We start from the raw sequence: 23650 nt of genomic DNA on the forward strand, positions 1-23650 counted from the left end.
GGAGAAAAAGCAAATTGGAAATGAGTTAGTCATGCTGGTCATATCAAAGGGCTAGTCAAAAGATTGGCTTAGTCCATCTTACTGCCCAGATCTCTGAGCCCCATGGAAAGTCTGGCATGACACCATCAGGATTAAGCGTGTCCTAGGCTCTCTGTTTTAGCTTTGGATTTAGGAAACCTTCAGGCAAATCCTTACTTTCCTGTTGATTCTCCTGTGACTAGGGAAGTCCCCGTATGTCTGTTTCTCAGTTTCCCCATCAATGAAATGGAGATGACAACATTTGATGGAACCTTTTCAGAGGAGCTCAAGAAGGATAAATCCATCAAATATGAGGAGCTCAGAGTTAGGCCATATGACAAGTAGGCTATATAAATACTTAAGGCAGACAGATCTAAATCATCAGAGAATAGTTATCTGGCACTGATTATCTCCCTGGCATTTGGGAGTGATTATACTCCTCAATGTGTCAATATGTCGTACATTCAGAGAGCTCATCCTGTTGCCCTTGAACACTCTGTCCTCAGTCAGACAAAAATCCATCTTGAATCTTCAGGGTGAACTTTTCCTACAGAAAAATCAACTCAGACCTGTAAATGTGGTTTGGACACCAGGAGCACAGGATAAATCTGTGTGGGCTCCAGTATGTGCACTGGTGTTGCTCAAGAAGAAAGCAAGAGTCCCTGCCTGGATGAATTAAAGTGTGTCTTACTTGTCCTGGCTATCACCAAAGCCACCCAGGGGTTCTCACTTAGGGCTGCACCTTGCTTTCTACGTTACCTAGTCCTTCAGAATAAAGCTGATCTTGCTTCCTCTGGAGCATGGGACTTGCAAAGGGAAGGGCTTGCATCACTGGAGCAGTATGCTTGGAACCCGCCAGCAACCTTGCCTGAAAAGTGTCGTGTTACACCAACACAGAGTAAGTGATGGGCCCTTCCCTAGCTAAACACAGTTGATCTTTAGCCTGATGTCAATAGGGATTTCTCTGTTCTCACGGGCACATCTTGCTTAGGTGGTGGGGGAAGGAGTGATAATTGGGGTGCTGTCACTCCTCTTCTCTTGCCTGCAACCAGAGAAAGAGGAGATATGGTCCCAGTTTGCTACCAGATTAATGCTGTATTTTCTTTGCCTACAGTGATCATTGCTGTGTCTCAGCCTAGAGACTGCCTCTGTCCAAATCAGCCTGTTTGCCCTTTATTCCCCTTAGTCAACATCACCTAGCTGCTGTCCTCCGTTGGTCATGGTATGATATTCAATTCCAGCAATCCCCATACTTATCATGGTCTGAGCTCCTCGCAGGGACTGTCACCCAGAAGAGTGCTCTTTCCGACGCTCTCTGGTGTGACAACTGGGACCCATCACATGGTGCAAACTTAGCATTACCATGAGAAAATGAACTGAAATCCCATTGTGTTGTTTCTCTCTGCCCTGATGACTTTGATCTCTTTGAGGCTGTAGATGTCATGTGGGATGAACATGACATAGGTAAGATAGATAGGAAAATCATTCCAGCCAGCTCCTTCCTCCTGTCAAATACCCCCAAAACCAACACTGCAGAAAGGTGTTGGAAGATTCCCCTCCATTCAGAGTCACAGGGAGGGAGGGGAAGCATCAAGTTGAATCCAGCTGCTCCAAATAATTGTCTGGGGACCTCACACCAACATCTGAATCCAAAGGCACTGAGCTATTCACATGTTCATTGGTAGACTCTGTTCTGGTGCTGCTCAGTGCAGGACCTCCATCTCAGAGCGCAAACCACATCTCTGACTTCTTGTGTTTTCAGAGCTTGGAACAGTGGACGTGCCTTCTTTGTTCACTGGCTTTCCTTCCAAAGTCCACATTTCATTTCCAACAAAGAGGACTAGAGTTAGAAAAGAGCTAGAAGAAGGAGAAAGAGGGAAGATGGGATGCTCAGGACAAGACAGGAATGAACAACCAGGGAAGATGATAAAGAGATGGAGAAAGGGGAAGAAAAAGGAGAAAATAAAGGTAGGAGACAGTTGGAAGGAGGCAGTGCCATCCAGCATGAGAGGAGAGGCATAGAGAGGAAGCCTGGGGACAGCTGGAGGGAAGTCACCAGCCAGGCTGTAGGGCTTGAGTCACATCAGGGAGTCAACTGACACCAAAGCAAAGTCCAGTCTCCGCCCCTGGCTTTGCTACCCTGAATGCCAGGAAGTGCCATCTTCTCCTTTTTTTGCTGGTTCTCCATTGTGGGCTGTGTGCCAGATGAAAACCCTCCCAGCAGGCAACACAGATCTCTTCCCTGCCCAAGTTGTCCATCGCAATCAGCTGAGGACTCCTCAAAGTTGGCTCTGAGCAGTGGCAAAGGCCATCCATCTCCAGTAGACTCCCCCTGATTTTACTTAGGGTCCTGGCTTGAACCAGAAGGATTGGTTCAGACTGTGAAAAGGGGATGAATATGATCCTAAAGGGAGAAGAGGCAGCATTTCCCTAGTCAGGGAAAGCACATTAATTACAAAGCAGTAGAATTATAATTCGAGGGTTCCCATACAACCCTGGTGGTTAAGCCTTAGACCTGGCCAAGAAGCACCAACCCAAACTTGTGCCTGGATAAAACCAGTTCTGTTGTCCTGCTCAGCTCTGCTACTGGCTTCAACAAGCTCCCAGTGCCAATGCTCAGGGAGAGAGAGAAGATCCGACAGTGCAGCTGAAGAAGACTCCATGTGTCTGGAGTTAACTCATAAACAAGAAACACAGCAGGGCAGTCCACGTCCCAGGCAGGAGAAGGCAGCAGCTGACTTACTCACCAGGAATATAATACAGCCTGTTCTATGTGATATACTCATAGGTCCTACACAATGCAATTGGAGTTTTCAGGTTAAAAAGAAACATAACCATGTCTTAAGCACACAAAGAGCCCAAAACAAGGATTAGGAGGCGTGGGCTCTTCCTGCCCTTATGAAGATTTCTGGAAGATCCACATTAAAATCCAGAGGTAGTTCAGTTCTGTAACTTCTAATCATTGACTAGTTTTTGGTTAGGGAGGAGCTGGAGCAAGATCTACAGACACATTTGCTGAAAGGAATGCTCTGTCAGGAAGTCTTAAATGAGCAGGAAACCAGAACGGGAGAGCAATTCAGTCTTCATTCAGCCCTACTTTCCTTATTCACCCCACTCTGCAAACAACTTCGTGCCAGCCCTACGGGGTCACATGAACTATGGCTGTATACCGTACTGATTTCACACCCTGCTGCACAAACAGAAATCAAGCAAATTTGCCCCTTTCCTCCAAAGATGACTAGCATGCTTATGTTAGACAGCAGGGCACAGGCTGCACAGCTCAGCTCACTCCAGGCCCAGGCATCCTTACCTCCGGAGCAGCAGCTTGGGGTGGTTCTTGCTCTCCAGATTTTTGTCTATGAGGTCGGCCAAGAGCTGTTTGAGGACATCAGTAGCATACTCCAGCTTGCTTTGTAGCACTGTCATGATCAGTGAGGCCACATTACCACGGTCCCGCATGGAGAAGCTACGCTGGGACTCCAGTGTGCGGATGAAGGACAGCAGGAACACCTTGTTGTTGATGAGCTGGGCAAAGAGCTTCAGACCTTTTTCTACTCGTTCCTGCCTATAGCCAGGGACCTGCACAAGAAGAAAGGGAGTTTATACCTTTCAGTCACTGACCACTGTGAGACCTCTCCCAAATGGGTCACACACCCCTTGCTACCTCTCTGCCCTCATCCCTCCAGCTCCTCCAACTATACACTTTAACATCAAACAGAAGTCAGTTCTGAGACAGGGAAAAGGGAAAAGCTGCTTCAAACAGCAGAAACAATTAAAAAAAAAAAAAATCTTGCATCTGTCTGGCAGGTGAGTCTGTCTTTCTTCATAACAGTTAGTCCTGTAAAAAGGAAGAGAGCCCATACATCGTCTGATGACTAGGAAGCCTGAGAGACCTCCTAGCCACAGCCAGATGATTACTTTCCCACCCTGTGTTTCCCTTCCTGAAAAGTACATCAAAAAGAGATTGCTAATGCCTGGATGTGGTACCACACCATATTGTATTGTTATTGCAGTCAGACTGAAGTCTCACTCTATGTCCACCAAACACCTCTTTTTCATCTCTGCAAGAAACCTGCTTATAGAGATTCGGTGTTCAACTTTAAGAAGCTGGGAGAGGCAGCAAGAAAGTCAATGGGGAAGAGAGCCTGGGGTCAGGTTTTGAGGAGATGAAGAGATGCAGTGAGGCAGTGGCTGAGATGGTGTGCATGCAGCTGGGCCTTGGTTTGAAGAACTAGGTAGATGAAGGTGTGAGAGGATACCCTGAGTTTGGGACCTGTCTTAGAGGTACCACTGCAGTAGGATACCTGGGCTTGGGTGGTGAGATCGTTTGGAGGCGGAGAGGTTGATAAGTCTCTAATATATTTCTCAGCTGTGAGAGGCTGGTGATCTAGTTTTTATATAGAACAATTTAGGACCTCAACACTGGACCCTGGACACCACAGTCTACAGTGGGCTTTACCCTTTCCAGTCCTTCTGGCTCTAGATGAAAATGGAGTCTAAATAGAAAACCCAAAACTCATTCCTCCATGTTGCTGAAGCTGTTCCAGCCCTTGAAAAAGCTTCCCTGGAATCTGGAGGGTCTCAACACAGAGCAACACATGTCACTGAGGCATGTATGCATTAATAACCAACCAGATTCGGCACTTTAATCCAAAACAAGTTGGCATGCTTAAACAACCAAGTAATGCAAGACCCCTTAAAGAGTCATTACTTTTTCATTCTGGAAATTAGAGCTCTCAACTCTTTTTGCATACAGCAAATAAATTACTAAGTAAATAGCTTCAGAAAACCAACCACCCAACCACTACCACCCATCCCGCCAATAATTATTTTTAACTCATTTGCTTGAACATTTAATATCGTCTATCCCCGGGTTATTATGGAGAATTAAAAAAAATAGCAAGAAAAGTATTTTGTACTGCATCTGGAAGCAGTTAATTAGCAAATGAACTGGAAAAAAGTAAGACCTGCTCTCTGCGGGATCTATGCTGGGGCCTTTTGCAATAAATATCAACTCCTTCTAGGTGCTACCGAGAAGGGAGCAGAATTGGAACTGCCTTCCCTGATATATTGGTAGCCAAAGATGTTGACACTGAAAGAGCTGTTGAAGCTTTACAGAGGATTAAGGGAAAAAAAAAAGGATGAATGAAATGAAAGGAAGAAGAGATCAAAGGTGGCAGATTGAAACATTAGCTCTGTGTCTCTCTGTATGTATCTGCATATGGGAGCATCCATGCTAAAACCTCTATAGGGGTCAGATGCTGTTCTGTGGTCATCTGGCTGAGGTTAATGAATATAGGGATTGTAATTGGCTGTGGGTATGATGAAAGTGTTTGTGTGTGTGTATACATATGTGAGAGAGAGATTCATCACCCCTTGTCTCTTGTGTTCATTTGTTGAAGCTGCTGAGCTACTCTTCCTGAGGGAAAGCAGCTCAAGGCCACTCTACCTGCACTCCAAAGGCTAATATCTACAGTAGCCAATGTGTAACTCAGCCTCCTACCCAATCCCACAAGTCCTCATTGCTGACAGATCAGGTTTTTTTAACAGTTGTCTCCATGTAGTTTGATGAATTTTGGCTCTCCTGAAGGGAAGGAGCAAAGACGAGCAGGCACCTCCGATTACACAGCCAGCCAAGCATGGTATTGCCTGCGCCAACTCCTGTTCCTCCTCTCTGCCAACTAACCCCAGTCTTGGCCTCCAGCAATCTCACCAGCCCATGCCAGAGCCTCTCTGAAGCTGAGACCTTGCCAAAGACTTTGCAGAGAGCTCAGCCAACGACCTCTCTGGCCTTGGCCATGGTGTATCCCCTGCTTCTCTGGCCCAGGTATCCTTAAAGCAGAGCCTGTCCATCTGCCAAAGCCTGAAGGAGTTTTGCAGCGCGGGCAGACCTCACCTGGGGTCCCATCAAACTCATTGTCGCCAGTGAGGCAATGCAGGCTGTGTGCAGACCTCAACAGTCCTGGGCAATGTCTCACTGTCCTCCCACGGCTGTGGTCTGGAGAGTTGGGGTAGAGGAGACAGATGTGGACATGGTATGAGTAGATTGATGCTGTGGTTTTCTGACTTCCCTGCAAACCACAGGGTGCAGCAAAGGTGAATATCCTTCAGTGACTGCAGCTTATTTCTATAGGTGTTACCAGGAAAAAAGGCTTCTCAGTAGTGTCAGTGTTGTGCAAAGCTGGAGTGACACAGGCAGCTATGCTGCTCTGCCATACAACTTTTTTTCCTGGCTGCTGCACATCTGTAACTAATAAATCCAGTCTAAAAAGCAAACCCCAGCAGGATGAAGACCAAGGAGAAGCTTAAGACAGTAGACCTAATGCACATAGATCTATGAGACTCTTCCAAATAGAGGAGTGATCAAACAGAATTTAACATCTAAGATAGCAGCAATCATCTTCCCCTTTCAACCTGGATTTTTAATGAGATAATGTTTCATCCCTACTAGAATACAGCATTGTAAGCCCCACAACTGAAAGAACATCTCTTGCATTCAGGACAGAACAGGGAGGCATGAGAGGAGCCAGAAGCAGGAGATGTTGATTTCTTACCTCTAGATCCCTCAGGACTGGATGATCTTCAATGCCAGGGAAAAGCACCCTCATGGTATAGGTTCGGTAATCGAGGAAGGGGATCCCGGCTCCATCCAGATCACTTGTCAGCTCGTGAATATCCGTCTGTAGCTCTGCAAAGGCTAACACAAAAAAAGGAACGACTCATGTAGCAATGACAGTCCAGATCTCCCTCATGATGATGGGAAAAGCCCTCAGACCCATGTGCATGAGACTAAGATAAAAGTGGAGAAGCAACATGTGGAGAGGAAGAGGGTGAACAAGAGCAGTCTCACCTTTCCTACAACACAGCCTTTCCCCAGGGACACATGCCAAGGCTCTCCTTGGACTGTGAGTTAGCAAATACAGCTTGGACAGGGTGGAGGAAGGCTGGACTTAGGAAAAATAGGCAAAGTCAGATTAGATTCAGGCTTGAGCCAGACCCACAGAGTTCAACGTTCCTGTTCCTTGGTGATATTTTGGCTCAAAGCCTTGTGGCTGGATCTCTGTCTTCTACCAAAACTGACACAGTGTCAGTGTTACTTCTTCCTCCTACCTTCTTTGCACTCCAGTGCCACCCTTGACTCCAGGTTGTCCATCTGCATCTGCAGACGCTTGAGGGTGAGGTCGCTTTCTCTGGATTTGCGCTTGTACGCAATCAACACAGCCACGATGAAGATAATGAGCAGGCCACCAGCCACCGCAATGCTGACAATAGCTGGCAAGCTGAGAGGGCTGTCTGGAGAGATGTACACCATCCCTGGGGAGAACTCCATCCCTCCTACACGAGCCTGGAGAGAAGGCAAGAAAAAGTCACAACTGAAACTGCCAGACAAGCAGGAACACAGAGAAACTCCATCATCTCCCTGACTAAGGCTGAATGATGACCTCCCCTTGTCTCCCAGGTTAAACAGGGCATGAAGTACTTGGATAGAGAACGGCTGAAAACCACCTGAACTGTCATGTAGAAGCACCTCTGTTGGTGGGGTGACCACAAACCCAACCAACAAAGGACTTCTGGTGAGACAAATCTCACCAGTTCCGATGTCCTGGCTACATAGCAGTTTGGGGTTCATTCTGGGTTTCCCATTCCCTGTCCTGAACAGCTATGTTGTGCAGAACTGCCCTGATGACACTTAGTTCCAAAATGCACACAGGACACACAGCTCATAGTTATGGTCTGATGGGTCCTAACCACACAGGGGACATCTGACCCAGACAGCTGGCACAGCAGCAGTCAGGACAGTGGGAACATAGAAATCAGAATCACAATTTGCTTTTGACTCTTCAAATGGAGAAAATTGTATCTGGAAGCCACTGGGATAGGAAAAAAACCCACCAAAAACCACAGATCCTGGCCAATGCTCTATACAGCCCCTCTCCTAGCTACATGTTGGCGGGGTGACTGCAGATCCTCGCCAGTGGGACAGGGAGCTGAACACAACTTTCTGCTCCCCATGCACTCGTAGAGGTTCCCAGAGCTGCTGCCAGCCTCTGGGACAAGCTGCTGTGCAAGGACCTTGCTTTTAACAGCCAGAAAGAAACCCTGCAGGTGGTACTGCTGCAAGCCCAACAAAATACTCTGCAGAAGCAAGTCTGTTAGGAGCCCATTTTTACAACATGAACACCGCTCCCAGCAGTAATCCCACAGGATACTACTCGCTCAAGGCTACTACAGGGTTGTTCAAGACTATTTGTAGAGTAGGATAAGTTTGAGTGGCAGGGGGAAAAGCATTGCTGACTAGTTTAAAGTATAAAAAGAAGGCTTCTAGGACTGTGCTCTGGTAGGGGAACACTGGTTATAGATCAACACAAAGCTAAGAAGATGCCATGCAAAGAGCTTGAAGGATCATGACATGGTGATGAGTCCCATCACTTCACCCCAGCTGAGCTTTGTCACAGAGAGGCACAACAGGCCCTGCACAAAGTGCAAAATCTTGCTGCCAGGCAGAAATGCAGTCAAAACCCCAGGGCTACGTGCTTGCTCCTCCCACTGCAACTGGGACCACTACAGCATGTAATTGAACCTTTTTCTTTCTCTTTTATGAGGAGCACTCCCTCACCTTCTCAGCTCTCACAGCAGCTAGCGAAAACATGCCCCACCTCCCAGCCTGGTGGCTAGCCTTGTCCGTCATCCCACTGGCTCTCAGTTAATCAGTCTGTCTCCTGCCTGCTTGCATACACACTAATCCCAGATCTCCCATGCCTCAGCTCAGGCACCTACTCGGGTTTCCTTTCTAGGTTGCAGGAGGAAGAAACTGGCCCAAGGAGGAAGGGTTGGAGCCAGCAGAAGAGACTACGGAGCAGAGAGTCATGAATTAAAGAAAAGCTTTCCAACTGCTCTCACTCCTCACCACCACAGTTACAATCTCTGAGAAGTTGTCTGTTTTGCTCTAGCACCAGCTGTAGGCTGTTCCTCAGTGGGTCCTGGCCAAAGCCACCTAGATGGCTTATATCTTGGACAGGACAAAAGTGAATGTCTGGAAATATCTAATTTCCATCCACAAGGTCTTCTCATGCCCTGAATACTCCTAAGCATTTTGGGATGGGCTCTAGAAAGTTAACAATGTCCACAATGAGAAAGGAAACCAAACCTAAGCTCATCTGACCAAGTAAAGAGTTTCAGGGTGACCATTCCTGTAGTATGAGAGTGATAACTTGTAGAGCATCTTCAGTGGCCAAGGAACAACCTAGCACCCATGCAAGCTGGGGAGGCAGCAGTAACTAGTTTTCCTATCTATTCTAAGATACAAGGTCCAACTCGCTTATAAAGCCTGCAAAGAGCAGAGATTTGGTATTGGTATGTGGCATGCTCAGCTGAGAAGACAAACTGCCAAACTCACATGCTAATCTAAGCACTGAAAGATATTTTCTTTTGCCCTAGACCACTGTCCCAAATCCTCCCAGCAAAATTTGCTCACCTGTTTACACAATTTTCTCCCTGTCACAGTGGATCAATAAATAGATTCATTATATTTCATTTTCTGTTTCAAACAGTGGCACTTTTCCTGCAAGCCTTGCAGTCAGATCAGTCCATTCAAGGAGCATCAGACTAGAATCAAACAACCCCATCCCAATCCCCAGTGCAGATCCGTCCTCAAAGCTTGCAGAACAGCGTGTCTCCATGGGCAGGATTCCTCTTACCAAACATTTGACATGCACATCTGAGTTAGACATTACAGCCTGTTTTCAGAGCCAACTCAGAGAAAAGCACTTTCAGTATGTGATTTATGTGAGCTGCTTTTGACACCTGCATTGACATTAGAATGAGGCGTTTTATTCAGTGGAAGTTCCCATTTCTCTCCATTAACTATAAGGGCATCTAGACTCCCAGAGGTAGGCATCTAACAAAGTTAGCCTTAGTGCATTCCTCTCTAAAAGTGCTTTCCTGCACTGTGAAGGTCTCACAGTCCACAAATCAAACTGCCATGATCTGAGGGGATTTGTCTCTTGAAGAAGAAGGCCTGCAAGGATGCAGTACTTTTGTGAGCAATTAAAAAGAAAAACAAGCAAATATGTAGATATAGCCCTACTGTATTTCTTGGGCCACTGAGTGTTTTTGGAGGAAGCTATTTATACCTTCCAGAAGACTGAACATGAGCCCTCCATATTACCAAACAACAGTTTGGCCACCTGTTAAGCCTATGAATCATGAATTTGTTCTAAATGGCACTATGGCAGAGCCCAGTTTTCTCCAGCAGTCTTAGGGGCCACCTGTAACCCTTTGGTAGTTCCTGTTGTGCAAAACTTGACTGTGGTAGCGTCTTTGCTAGTGCAAGTTTGCCCTGGCCAAATGTAAGTGTCTACCTTAGGATGAGATGAATTGTGCCCTGAACTTCAGTTGCTGTATTTGACCATCTCTCCATTCACTATACAAAGAGTCCAGTGTGACTTTCCATATGTAAGAAGTGCCTACATTATATACCAGAAACCCTTCAAATGTACTCCACTTCTTCACTGAAGACCTTCTCCAACATAGTTACTCACGGATCTTCCTCATGTCTCTCTCTTTTCCTTGGAAAAGAGCTTGCCTCTGAATTTTAGCCAATCTTTTTTAACAATTACTCAGGCCTTTTAGTTCTTTTCTATTTTTTCAAATATTTAACTCTGTCATTGTATAAAAAATAGCTGAACTAGATCAGAAACATGTTGACATCAATGTTTGACATTGTCATTGTTCCTTCCCTTAGAATAATCTGTGTTGCAATAGTTGATTCCGTCCCATAGTACCCCTTAGATCTAGGCCACCTCACTTTGCAACAAAAGGTTTGTTCAGCAGTTTACTCAAGGTCACACACTAAATCATTGGCAGAAACAGGAGGAGGACCTAAGAGAGCTACCTGTCAATTATCCTGACCATCAAAGTGGCGTTCGTGTGAAACATGGGGATACATTTTGTACCAACCCAAGCAACAGAGATGCTGTGCCATGCTGGAGGAGGCATTTCCCAGCCCAGCTGTCCCCCTGGTAAGTTCCAGATGCAAAGTCCATCCTTGAGCACTGGCCTCCATTGCAGGTGACCTTCTATATTTGGTTTCCAGCCCAGACGCTGTCAACGGGTTGCCTCAGTGTTGGCAGTTGAACGAGAAATCTGTAACTTGCCCCTAACACTGATGCTCATTAACAGGCTTCAATGTGATCATCTTCCCATGTTTCCAGCAGCATCTCTTGTTTGATCAGCATCCTCAAAAAGGGATTATTTTTTTCTCTGTGGCTTTGCTTAAGCTGTCCCAAGCTGCAGGAGCAGGGGAGTCTTCCCAATTAGTAAGACCTGGCCAGATGTTCATCCTCCCTGATCCCCAGGGGTTGCTTATTGCTCACCTGACTTTGAGTTCTGTCTCTCTAGGATTGGCTTTGTCCACTCTGACTAACCATATGTTTAATTATATTCTCGAAAATGACAGGGAACATATATTGCCTTGCACAAAAGCTTTGGTATTCACACAGAGAAATCTTTCACTTCACTATTGCTCTTCTTGGAGTGTCTTAATGTGCTTTACAATGAATCGAGAGCCACGGTATATTTGCATGGCTGAAAAGGATTATTACCTCTATTTTCCAGATGACAAACTTTGGCCCAGAGAAGTCAAGTAGCCAGTATGAGGTCTGTCAGCAGCAGTCACAAATGAGACCCAAAATGGTCACCATAAACTCTCTATTTTCTAAAAGTCACCAGAAAACTCTCTGTTTAAAGAGCCATGCAGTGTGTCTCCATCAACCTCTGTGAGTCTCACTGCATTGAAATAAATGAATCTGTGACAGATACAGCTTTGGAAGGGCAACACAGAGGTGGAAAAAAGTTGATCACAAGGAATGAGAAACATTGATCATCTGTAAGTCTGATGTCAGTTGTTAGCTTTTGTTGTGTTTCTACCCACAGCTAGGTACAACTCAGATGAGTTTGCTGATGTGCTGTTTATCAAGTAACAGCACTGAGGAATGCAAATTACTGAGAGGAAAGTAAAGAACGAGTGAATAAATCAATGGTGAGAGGAGGAGAAACTCCCTCTGATGTAATCACTAGGTTCATTTTTCACAGGTTCCAGGAAGGATATGCAGGAGTATACGAAGTTCTATAGATGTCAAAACCTCAAAGTCCAGTCACACTAGAGTTCATATCCTACATTTTTTTTTCTCCTACATAAAGGCAAATTTTATCCACCAGCATGTTAATAATTGCTGGGGACTGTGCTGAATTTAACAAAGTATGTCGTGTAGGGAACATGTTACATATATGAACTCACATGAGCATCTAGAGTTCATACAGTCTGTACAAAACCAGAAGAGAGGCAAACTTTCCTAAAGCATTTTGATTATGAAAGGTTTCTCACTGTCCATAAAGATCTCCAGGTTACTCTTCTACTTCTCCAAGTTACTCTTGATGGGGATATACCAAGAAGGGTCCCTGATGTTTACGGGATCTATGGAAGGCAAATGGTGATGCAAACTCCCGGGAGATCTCTGCCAGCTCTTCAGCATTAGTGTGCCCTCCCAAACCACCCAGGGAGGAAAGGCTGATGAGGTTCAAGCACCACTTACCATCACCTTGTGCCGTCCAATGAGGTTTGGGGACTCACACAGTAGCTGCACATCTGATACGGTCACCGCACAGGGCTTCTCACCAACCAAAACGGTGTAGTTCAGCTTGGCGTTCCCTCCCGCCACTGGTGGGATCAGGTTCTTGCCCTGGATAGAAAGGAATATCACCACCCCCTCCAAAAAAAAACGCATCAGGAAAGAGTTTGCCTTCCACCTCTAGTTTGTTCCTGTGACACAAGTGTTAACATTGCACTTGACATTTGTGGTGCACCATTTGCTAACACAGAGCGGAAAAGCCAATTTAGAAAGTCATGCAGAGGACAGCATGGATGGCCACAGACTTTAATCAGTCAAAGCACCCTGTCCTGCTCTTCTCTCTCTGGAACTAAACGAGAAATGTTGCATATAAATCTTGCACAAACAGGCCCTCACAAAACATATTCAGGCAAGTAAGACAGACCCCTTTCCAAACATGCAAGAAGGTATTCTGCAGGCACAGTCATTTCTTTGCATATGCACCATGGTCAAGTGCTGATACGGAAACGCTCAATCATAAAATTCCTTCTCTGTATTGCTGTCCAGATTACAGAAATGAAAAAAGACTAGTATAGGATTTAACCAGGGGTGAGAGGAAGATCTTGAAAACCTGAGAAAGAAATAGACTTGGGTATTTCATTGCCAGCCCTGTTGCAGCGGTAGAAAATGTTCTTCTCTGGTTAACAACAGTGGGTACAAATTTAAGCTGTACACAGATAGCTGCAGCAGGAGTTTATATTTTTCAGTTATGGGTGTTGACAGATGCTGAGCAGTGATTTGTATTTGCAGATAGTGACTCTGATATGATGCAATATGGTAGGTGGAATGAGTGGAGAAAACCTCTGGGATGCAATTGTGATGCCACTGATTCGTGGGATGCTGGCAGACACAGAAAGGCAACAGGCAGCATGTGTTTGTCCTTCCTCATCCAGGCCTTGTTCCCCATCTCACCTTCAGTATGATTGGACTTCCTGGCTTCAGCTCCAGGATCCCTGAGGGATTGAAAACCTCAAAGACTGGGTTTGGGTAGTAGGTGAAGTTGGTTTTGTTGAGAATCAGCAGGGACTGCACATTGTCAAGAATGAAGCCAAACTCCTCTGGACGCTCAGCGAGCTCAGACGGGTGGTTGGGGTCAACAGCCAGCGCTGGAGCCTGGCAGGTCATCTCTGTGCTGTTCTGCACCTCGCAGTTCTGGAGAAAGAAACCCAACACAAGGACTGTTTATGGAAAATGCCCACAGCCCTCTTGGTGGGCAGATACCTCCCCGTGAAATGCTAGCCTACCTACTGCCAGAGGACAGGGAGGAGCAGACCTCCGTGGTTATTGTGAGACAGGCTGGTGCTCCACTGCTTGGAGGCTGGGAAGGGAATGGGAAAGCTTTGCCAGGGAAGGTGTGTAGAGCAGTTTGAACTGCAGCTGGGCATCCTGTGCCTCTTCCCTGAGGGAGCTCAGCCTCTGGGGCTGCCAGTGTCACCATCTTCCCCTAACCTCATTTCCTTCTGGAAATAGAAAGTTCTTCCTTTTTTTGTACAACAGAGACTGGTCAAAGCCTCACTACCACCCTGCAATTAGCTCTCACACTCTGGGGATCACTCCAAAAGTGTATGTTCAGCGCATGCTCAGTTGTGCCCAGGATTCCTGTTTGAACATCAGGTTACCTGAAATGAAGCCCAGGAGGCTGGAGTGGTGAAGACAGTTTCATATTGCAAAATAAGTCAGATATTCTTTGCTGTAACAGCTCTTACAAGGAAGAAAAGGCACCGGAGTACTTCCTAGCACAACGCTGATGGGCAGTTCTACATGGGCATGTGTGAGATGATGAATAGGCTTCATCATCTGCACAATGGCATGATTATTTGAGACCACTGTGTCAAGCAACAGCTGGAGTCTGCTGGAAGAATAAGATGAAGTCACGTAGGCTTCTAATTCTGCAGCAAAGCTAGGTTAAGTGTTTGGCTGTGCTGTACTAGGAAATACAACGTATTATCAAAACATACCTATGAATACACACAATCAGTTGGACCAGGGTTTTCCCAGGGTTCATGAGGGACTGGAAGATTGCCAGTCAAGATTCATATCAGACACAGAAACCAATCTCAACAGATATTTCCTGAATCTGGTGAGGTGTGTGAGGTGACAAAATTGCTTTGGATTTGGCTTTTTGCATGGACATATTAGTTCTAGGTCTCTCAGTCTGTGAACTGTAGATGCAAACGAATCTACCCCATATTCTCACATTTTCTTTTTGGATCTACCACAGTTTCACCATTGTTCATGTGGCAGTAGACGACTTTAATGTCCACAAAGCGCTTTGAGAACCTTGGGTGGAAAGCCCAAGGATTAATCTTAAAACCTGAGAAATGCAGAGGATCTGGACTTTCTTCCCCCACCCCAATTAGTCCCTCTGTATCTTTTACTTTTGGAGCCTCATCTTCTGGGATGCTCTTTCACACTTGGTCCCAGGAAGTGCCCATACACAGCCAACACCTTTTCAGATGCTGATGCATGGCCCCATCCTCCAACCTACTGCAGGTACCAGTAGATGCTGCCTGCTCCTGAGTTTACTAATCGGAGGTGTTAAACTTACACATTTTACTCCTCTATCTGGAGCTGCTCAGCAGCTACTGGCAATTGGCTCCTTCTGAGTGAATTGTCATCCCAGACCTTGATAAAGCTTTGCTGGCCTGAGCTGCTTCTGCTTCCTCAGTGGTCACTGAGAGCTGAATTAGGCTGTAAATCTAGCTGATTAAACCTAGATACACTCTTGCAGGATCCCAAATAGTCCAGGGAGTGGTCATGGTAGTACCAAAGAGTATTATTCACAGTCCCTTCCGATCCCAGCATGCTCAGCTAATAACCTGAATTTGGGTCTACTTATGCACAGGCATGGCTGACAAATAATGCAGGTTATACATGGGCCAAGAGAGAGGACAGGTATCCTTGAGCTAACTGAAGAAACAGGCTCAGCAGAGACCAGCAGTTGAACAATGCTTCACGACATCTCTGTCCGTTCTTGGTTTGGTCCAGTGCTCCTTCATGGAGAGAGGATGGGTAATCTTTCTGAAAGCAAGTTATGCCCTCTTTTCTGGATGCAATAGGAGACTTCAACCTCCAGAGCTGTTAGCCAGCCCCTATCACCACCTTGGACATGTCCCCTCCTGTGACTGATCCCCAGCGCAGCAGCCATACTCACGTTGACGTGTTCCCTTCCACCGTGCTTTGCCCGGATCTGAGGGTTTTGGATCAGGTCTAGGTGAGTTCCCCACACTGCAATGGGTGTGTTGCCACTAGAGAATAAGAAATGAAAAAAGAGCATGAACACAGCTAATAGATATCAGGACCAAATACACCAGCAATGGGTGATGTATAGCCCTAAATGTTGATTGCAAAGTATCTGAACATATCTCACAGTCCTATAGGAAGGGAAGGCAAAACAAAACAAAGCAAATAATTTTTCATTCATTCATAAGGGGAGAAAGAAGTAAAACCACATGCTTGCTAAAACTGTCACATCAAGCAGCATCTGGGTGTTTTTAATTGTTAGGACTCAGCAATCAGAAGCTTCGGTAATGAGCAGTGGGAAACCTAACAGGTGCTCTTCAGAATGGTCCACAGACTACATGTCCTATATCACTTAAGGACAGGAGCTCAAAAAAACCTTCATAGATACAGTCCTGTGTAAGCAGCTGTTGAGGATTCAGTGCTACCTTGTTTGAGAGCTGTAGTCCCATCTTGCATATTAAATCTGCTATAAAACCATCACCCTTAATAAGATAATGTCATCTCAGTGAACCCACTTCAGTGCTGCCAGGGAACCCGGTCCTGCAGCATGTAGAAGAAACAGAGCCAAAGTCTCCAGAAGTGCTGTGCATAAGGCATTTGCTCACTTTCCATTTGGTGACCCAGGCAGATAAGCTCTGCAATGTGTGTTAGATCCAACATTTGAAATAATAGATATTTCCAGTCATGTTGTCCCTTAGCTCAGGCAAGGACTGATTTCCTGAGAAAGCTGATTCATATGAGTCATGACCCTGCATTTGGTACATTTTCTCACTTTTATAACATCTCTCTTAGCCCAGCTTAAGATGGGGAGATGTAGACGGAGCCCTTCTCATTTTCTGCAATCACTGTCACCAGAAGGAAACAGCTTTCAGAAACACCCTTCTTTCCTTTCCGTTGCCTCTTCCAGCTGCAGCCAGCAGCGCTGTTTGTGGGACTTTGGGGAGCGGAGGGGAGGGAGGAAGGAAACTGCAAAGGATCTGATGCCTGGGTTGGCTTTGAATGCCGCGTTGAGGGGAAGGCTTCACCATAGGCAGCTTTGGCCATCCCAAATCAAAACAGCATTGCTCTACCTGACTGAGCTCTGCTTTTGCAGCACTGTGGCAGAGGCAACTTGATGCTAGGGCTGAAGAGGTAAGAGTTATCCAAGAAAGCAAAACCTCCAGCTGTCAGGGCTCACACAGCCAGGGCAGGATGAGGAAATGTCATCAACAGACAGCCCCATCTCTGAGGGTTTCCCAGGGTGAGGAGTGCTCTCAGTTTCGGCACCTGCCTCTGTAACTCCCCTTGGAATCTGTCTAGGCTGTAGCTTATTTCCTGGAGCGCTCTGCTGAGAATGAGAGGAGAGGTCATGCGGAAATTGGTGGGACTGGGAAAAGAAAGCTCAGAATCCCTTTCCTGTCTCCAGGTAAACCTACACATACATGAAAGGTGAAACAAGTGCATTATAAATAAGCAAACACCAGAGAATAAACACACAGTAAGGAAGAAGCCTGTATTGGCCAACAGATCTCCCCCCAGTTCTGATCTTCATTTTCCCTGTTCCTCATTTATCTTCCTTTATTAATCAGATGAGGCAGGTAAGAGTGAATGCAAATATATGTCTCTGCTCAGCAGCATAGCTGTCAGGTTTCAGTGAGCTGGCCACAGCTGGCTGGGACTGTGCTTCAACCCCTCTAGTTACACCCACGCTGATAAACCAAACGGCCAGGACACCAGCTCAAACACTGGCTGGTGGCCATAGATGCTGATAAGCTGTCAACAGTAGCCCAGGCAATGCCTGGTCATGGTTCAAGGGATAGCAAGGGCCAGGGAGCAGAACCAACTAGCAGAATAGATGAAGGGAAACTGCCTTTGAGGGAGGAAAGATCATTGGTGGTATGGATGAGGGCTATGCATTAAGTGCTTACTAGTTTAAACATAACCTATGTGACCAAGACACCTGTAAACTTGAAGTCATGAGCCATGAGCTCTGCCAAAGATCATTGTCACGACCATATGTTTCAGCAGGGGCTCCTGTGACACTTCTCTGGGAGGTTCCTTATGGTCTTTCATACAAGCAATACCTGTACAGACTGATCCACGGTTAGGACAACATTTGACCTTGAGTTTTGCAGACTATCTCATGTTCTTGCTCTCTGAAACCATCAGCCATGATGGGAAATTTCTAATGGGAAATTTTACGGGGCAAGAGCACATTTCCATAAGATCTGCTTGGATGGTTGAGCTCTCTTCAACGCACAGGGGATCTCTTCTGAAGTCACACATCCACTTACAAGAGAGCTCCCCCTCCCTGCCTTACAGAAAAAATACCCTCTCCCCAAAATTCAGCTTCACATTAAGTATGCCTGACATCACTCAGGGAGAGCTTGCTTGCCAGAAACCAGAAGAGAAGTGTATAAACCAAGTTGTTCTTTTGCCACTGTCCTAGTTCTTTTGGATTTTTGGCTGTGGGCCTTTATAATTTTTATTATTATTTATTATTATTATTATGAATCTCTGCTGTTTCAAACTAGAAAGGATTTTATATCTTTACTCAGCTGAGATTTTTACATGTTCCAGATGTATCAAATGCGTGCGCGTACGTACAGATATATGAGTGTGTGCATATATACATAAATCCTTTTATTTAATCAACCACGTCTGTGCACACAGTTTTAAACCCACATGTTAAAAATTCTGTATTTGGTTTGGAAACTGAGCTTGCAGGCTCAGACCACTGTTATTAAGCACAGCCACAGCACCAGATCAGAGAGGGGACTGTTCTCTGAAAAAAAAAAGCCAAAGCAGTTGTGTTTGCTGAAGACATGAAATCACCCCAAAACCCTCTCTGGCTTACAAATCAAGCAAATATAGTTGTTGCTTGCCTTTGTATGAAAACCACTAGCCATTGCATTTTGTGTCTGCAGGTGAATATTCGGTCACGGCCACTTCTCGCCCAGATCGGATTGGAGCCCAGAGAGATGCTGCTGCCCAGCAAAATAACAGAGGTGCCAAGACTACATGCTTTCTTAATTTAACTCCTTGTTGTCCCAAAAGATCTGAGCATAATTTTCTGTCTGCAGACTCAGGTAATTTCTGGACGTAATTCAAATCAAACCCAGATCAAAAGTATTAATGGAGCCTCATAAAATTCTGCTTACCTGCCAGCCCACTGTGACTCATTTATTTTTTTTTGGCTATGGGAGTAAATTAGCAGTAATCTTTTCTTTATTGTCTTGGAAAATAGCACTTGAGTTTTTAAGCCAGGCTCTGTACATTCATTCACTAATTTTGCAAAGCTGGTTTAGTAGCAATCATCTATCCCTCAAACCAGCTTAGCCCAACAGCCAGGAGTGATGAATCAGAGAAGCACAGTGGATTTTCTGTAATGAATCATACCATATAACAAATATACTGAGGAACAGCCTCCTCAGTCTATCTCCAGATCCACGTGTCTTGACTAACTTATTTCTTGCTTGATTCTCAGGACTGGAGTTGGCTGCACTTTCATCCACCTCTGTGTGGAGGCCTTACTCTAACACTTGTCTCCATTATGATCTGCCGGACGGAGCTCCACAGCTAACAGTTATAGTGCTTAAAACTGTCCCTGACACCCTGAACCACAGTGGTAATCCAGGATATTGCATCTTTTCTCTCTGTACCCTCCTCCAAGTTACGCCCCTTTGGAGTGATTCAAAAGTGCAAAAGAAAGAGGATGAAGGTGGAGGTGGGTAGGTCTGGTTAAAATTAGGCACCTGCTGCCACTCAGGTGAGCTCTTTCTGATTTCAGAGACACTGAAGAGAGCAAAGGTAGAGGTTGTGCCTGAGTGATGAGACAGGTATAGTCCCAGTCATCCATCCTGGCATCTACACACCCTGCAAGTAAGCTGGCACCCACTAAAAAAGCACCTCTTCTTAATTTCCTTTATGCTGGGAGGTGGGACAGGAGATCCAAGGCAGCAAGCAATGGGATGCAGAGTCTCTGCACCCGCAGGCTAGGCAAAACTTTGCCAATACACCTTAAGCATCTCCTTGGCCGCTTCTTCATCTCTTGCTGGCAGCTTCAGCAGAGAAACCAAGGAGCAAATGGACTCTGGAGAGCTTCTCCTCTCACCTCCCAGCCAGACCTGAGGCCAGGCAGAGGAAGTTCCCTGTACTGCAACTTTCCTGGAGAAAAAAGGAGAATTCACTCTCCTGGGCTGTCAATCTTGCACCTTTTAACTGGCACTGAACTCACTTTAATAAGGAAGGGAGTAAAGCGATTTCTCATTTCACTGATAACCTGAACTCTGACTGAAAATAAACCCCCCAAATGGAAAAACCGGACACTAAAGCTTCAAGCCCAATGTGCAAAGATTCAATCCGGCTAAATCGGCAAATTCCCTCATGGTAATTAAAGGCACTAATTGATTTGTGAAAACATCTTCTGGATGGGAGCTGAACTGGGGGGATTTACAAGCCCTGCTCCTAATCCCTAGATACTCCAATCAGTCCGATTTGACAAGGGAGCAGAGAGCTGCCGTGGATGAATGAGGGGAGACTAAGATTTCTTATTTTGTATCTTTTCAAGGAAATATCAGTGCATTTAATGACCAATTTCTCTCTTCCCGAGGCCATTTCTGCAGGCTTCTGAGAGCATTTGGGCATCGCTTTGATGCTTTCCACAACCAGGGCAAATGCTTCTCTCAGACACCTTCACATGAACCCTCTGAATACACCAAAGCAGCATCAATGGGGTGAATAGAAAAAAGGGAAGCCTAACGAGGAGGAAAGCAGTTTGATAGGCAGGGACCAGGGCTCCCTTTGTGTTTCATCTTGGGAGACAGCCCTGGGGCTTTCAGGTATGACAGCCAAACAAGCAATGCTTAGTCCTAAGCCAGCCTGTACATGAAGGCTGTGGGAAAGGTAGGAATTGCTGCTTTCAAACCCAAGGGAGATTCACTTCTCTAAGCACGGTTATCACTTCTCTAAGCACAGTTATGACAATTATGCCTGGGTTTGAGATCAGTGACTGGTCCTGCTGCCATGCAAAGCTATGGACCTAGTCCAATGGGGCCCAAAACACAGTCGTGACCAGAAATGGTAGGAACAGCAGCTTTTAGGGATACAACTGTGTAGTTTAACCAGCCCCAGTGGTCTGTAATATTACTCAGACAGGTAGCATCCTGGTGCTGGTGACAAACCCCAGGCTGCAGTAACAAGGGAAAAAGCTTCAACACTAGGTTGGATACCTGCTGCACCTGCCTTTGTAATAAAGCATTAAGTCTCCAAGGCAAGCTTCTGGTGAGCACTGGCAGTTGGATTTTGCTGCATTAAACCAGGAAGCTTTGCTCTGCTAGCGAAGACAGCATGCAGGATCATTTAGACTTGGACTACGCGGAGTTTGTTTGGAGAAAGGACCCTGCTCCTGTCCATCCCTCACTATACTGTGGAAATTTTGTCCCAGGGGTACACATGGCACAGACACACATTGAGCATCCAAAGTGTTACAATGAATGCACAACACATTGCTGGCCTGTTAGGTCTTCTGAGGACGCAAGTCCACCAGCACTCATGGTTCTTGGGCTCTGGGAAGTAGCTCTGCACAAATCTATTTCTTAGTGAACACAATGCTTGGAAAGTGCTTTTCTGTATCAAGGAACAACACGAACACGCCAGTGCTGCATCAGAAAATAAGGGGAGGTGGTAGGAGGTTTCCATGCGCTGCCTACCTGAAGATGCTCCACTCAGGCTCAATCCTCAGGATAGTTGGATCCTCCACATACTCATACTGCAACTCCTGATGAATCTTGGCCTTGTCCACTCTCACAGACACCTTGACCTTCTCAAAGCCTTCATCGGAGGCAGTGGTGTTACAGACAATGTGTTTGGTGGATCTCCTGTGAGCAGAAGCAAATAAATATAAACCAGGCGCTACCAGCAGCAAACCAATGGTGCCAGAAAGAGCCCAACTACTCACTCTTTTGTCCTGTGACCTTAACCTTTGCACTGTGAAGTGGTGAAACACACTGCTACAGGAATATGCTGTGAATCGTGTGACACATTTTTCTGAGGACGCGGCATTGCCTTTTCACTAGTTCAAATAAAACCACAAGAGCCATCATTTCTCAGGTCTCAGAGTGAAAACTGAACCCCAAGGGAAGTGCAAAACAGACCTCTCTCCAGAAGTATTTCTGTGTGATTAAATACTTGATGGATATTTCCTTCCTGCCTGCAGACATATGCAGCAGCAGCTCATAAAAAGAGGTGTTTGCACCTCAGCTTTCCAGTCTGGGATAATAAAGTTAACTTTGCATTAGGACTGTAAGCCTTGTTTAAGTGTGGTTTTCAGCGTGCCTGGGACCTTTGCATGGAAGGTGCTAATATAGTGGGAAGTATTTTATGATTATACTCAAAGCGGATTCTGCATAAAGTTTTCCTTTTGGGCAGAGCTCAAAACCAGCTCCAGGTCTGAATTTTGCAGTGGCCCTTACCTTCCATAAAGAGCCAAAAATCAAGGCTCCAAACACCCTCAGTCTCTCCAGTCTTGTGGTTTGTGATGCAGCCTCATCTTATACCCCTCGAAAGGATAAAGCAGGGTGCATCCTTCCCTTGCAGCATGGCACTCACCTTCACTGACTGCACCCTCCAGGTGCTCTCTAAATTCCCCTGAAAGACCATGCTCAATCCCTCCTAAAACTCCCCAGTCTCTTCAGTAAGCATCTCCAAGGAGGGGTGGTTCCCACTTGGCCTTTTAAATTACAAGCTGTGACTTCACCCTCCTGAATTATAGATGCTGAATCACAGCACAGTCATGACAGGCAGCTAAACAGGATTCCCACAGCCAGGAGAGGGAAGGGCATTGCCCCAAGACAGTGGTCCTAGGTCTCCTGTGAATGAGCCCTTCTTCTGCCAAGGACATGCTGGGAGAAATATGCCAACTTCATCTTCAGCCTCCACCAATATTGGCAGCAAAATATGTTGTGCTGAGTAGTTTTGAGCTGCGGGAGCCCCTGGGAACGGGATTCAGGCTCATTCTCACAGGGATCAGGGAACATTCAGCAGGTAACACTGACATTAAGCCTCTCTGAACTGCAATTGAACAGGAGCCAATCCAGAGCTGAAATGTTGCAAATCATCCACTTCTTAGCAATACAGGACTATTCTGGGATAAAAGGGAGGTGTTTTAATACTTAGAACTGATGTTGTCAGATTTTCTTTGTCACCTCCGCTAAAGCAGGGACATGAAAATGAATCTTATAAACGACGTACTTCCAGAGCAAGTAGCAAAGCATGGGACCGTGGAGAATTGTAGTGAAATTTGACAAGTGGCCATGGAAGAAAGCACATCAAATACCAATCAAAATAATGAAATAAATCCTATCCTCCCACCCCAAACCATGCACAGTAAGGTTGCACACAGTGCAGAATGCAAAACTCCCATTGCTGAATAGATGTAGCCACAGGCAAAAGAGGCACATGAGGGACAGGGTGTCTGGGCTGCAGAAGTCTCTTGACTATAATTGCTCATATCTTTCAGACTCAAGCATGTACAGTAGGAAGGACTCATCTGTACCTGTAGAAGAGGCAGGGTTGTCGCCCAAAGGTCACGATGACATTGCTGCCCGCATTAAGGTTGTTGCCCGTAATTGTCACCTGGGTGCCACCCGACACTGGTCCCCGCTTTGGCTTGAGATCAGAGAGTGTCAGAGTCTGTGAAGGCAAAGGGTCATGTTGAAAACACAGCAGAGGAGCATAAGTAC

General features: G+C 45.9%; 1 protein-coding gene across 1 annotated transcript in view; it reads right to left on the reverse strand.

The window, feature by feature from the left end:
• PLXNA4 (plexin A4) overlaps window positions 1-23650 on the reverse strand; it is a gene marked incomplete at both ends in the record, with an annotated part of 424475 nt that overhangs the window by 40507 nt on the left and 360318 nt on the right. Inside the window, 8 exons of the mRNA XM_082308764.1 lie at window positions 3329-3597; window positions 6573-6715; window positions 7129-7363; window positions 12612-12758; window positions 13599-13838; window positions 15841-15934; window positions 21620-21787; window positions 23464-23600. Coding sequence (XP_082164890.1) covers window positions 3329-3597; window positions 6573-6715; window positions 7129-7363; window positions 12612-12758; window positions 13599-13838; window positions 15841-15934; window positions 21620-21787; window positions 23464-23600 — 1433 coding nt within the window. The remainder of the gene's footprint in view (window positions 1-3328; window positions 3598-6572; window positions 6716-7128; window positions 7364-12611; window positions 12759-13598; window positions 13839-15840; window positions 15935-21619; window positions 21788-23463; window positions 23601-23650) is intronic.

This window comes from Platalea leucorodia (assembly GCF_965183815.1).
Source record: "Platalea leucorodia genome assembly, chromosome: 4".
Taxonomy (NCBI): domain Eukaryota; kingdom Metazoa; phylum Chordata; class Aves; order Pelecaniformes; family Threskiornithidae; genus Platalea; species Platalea leucorodia.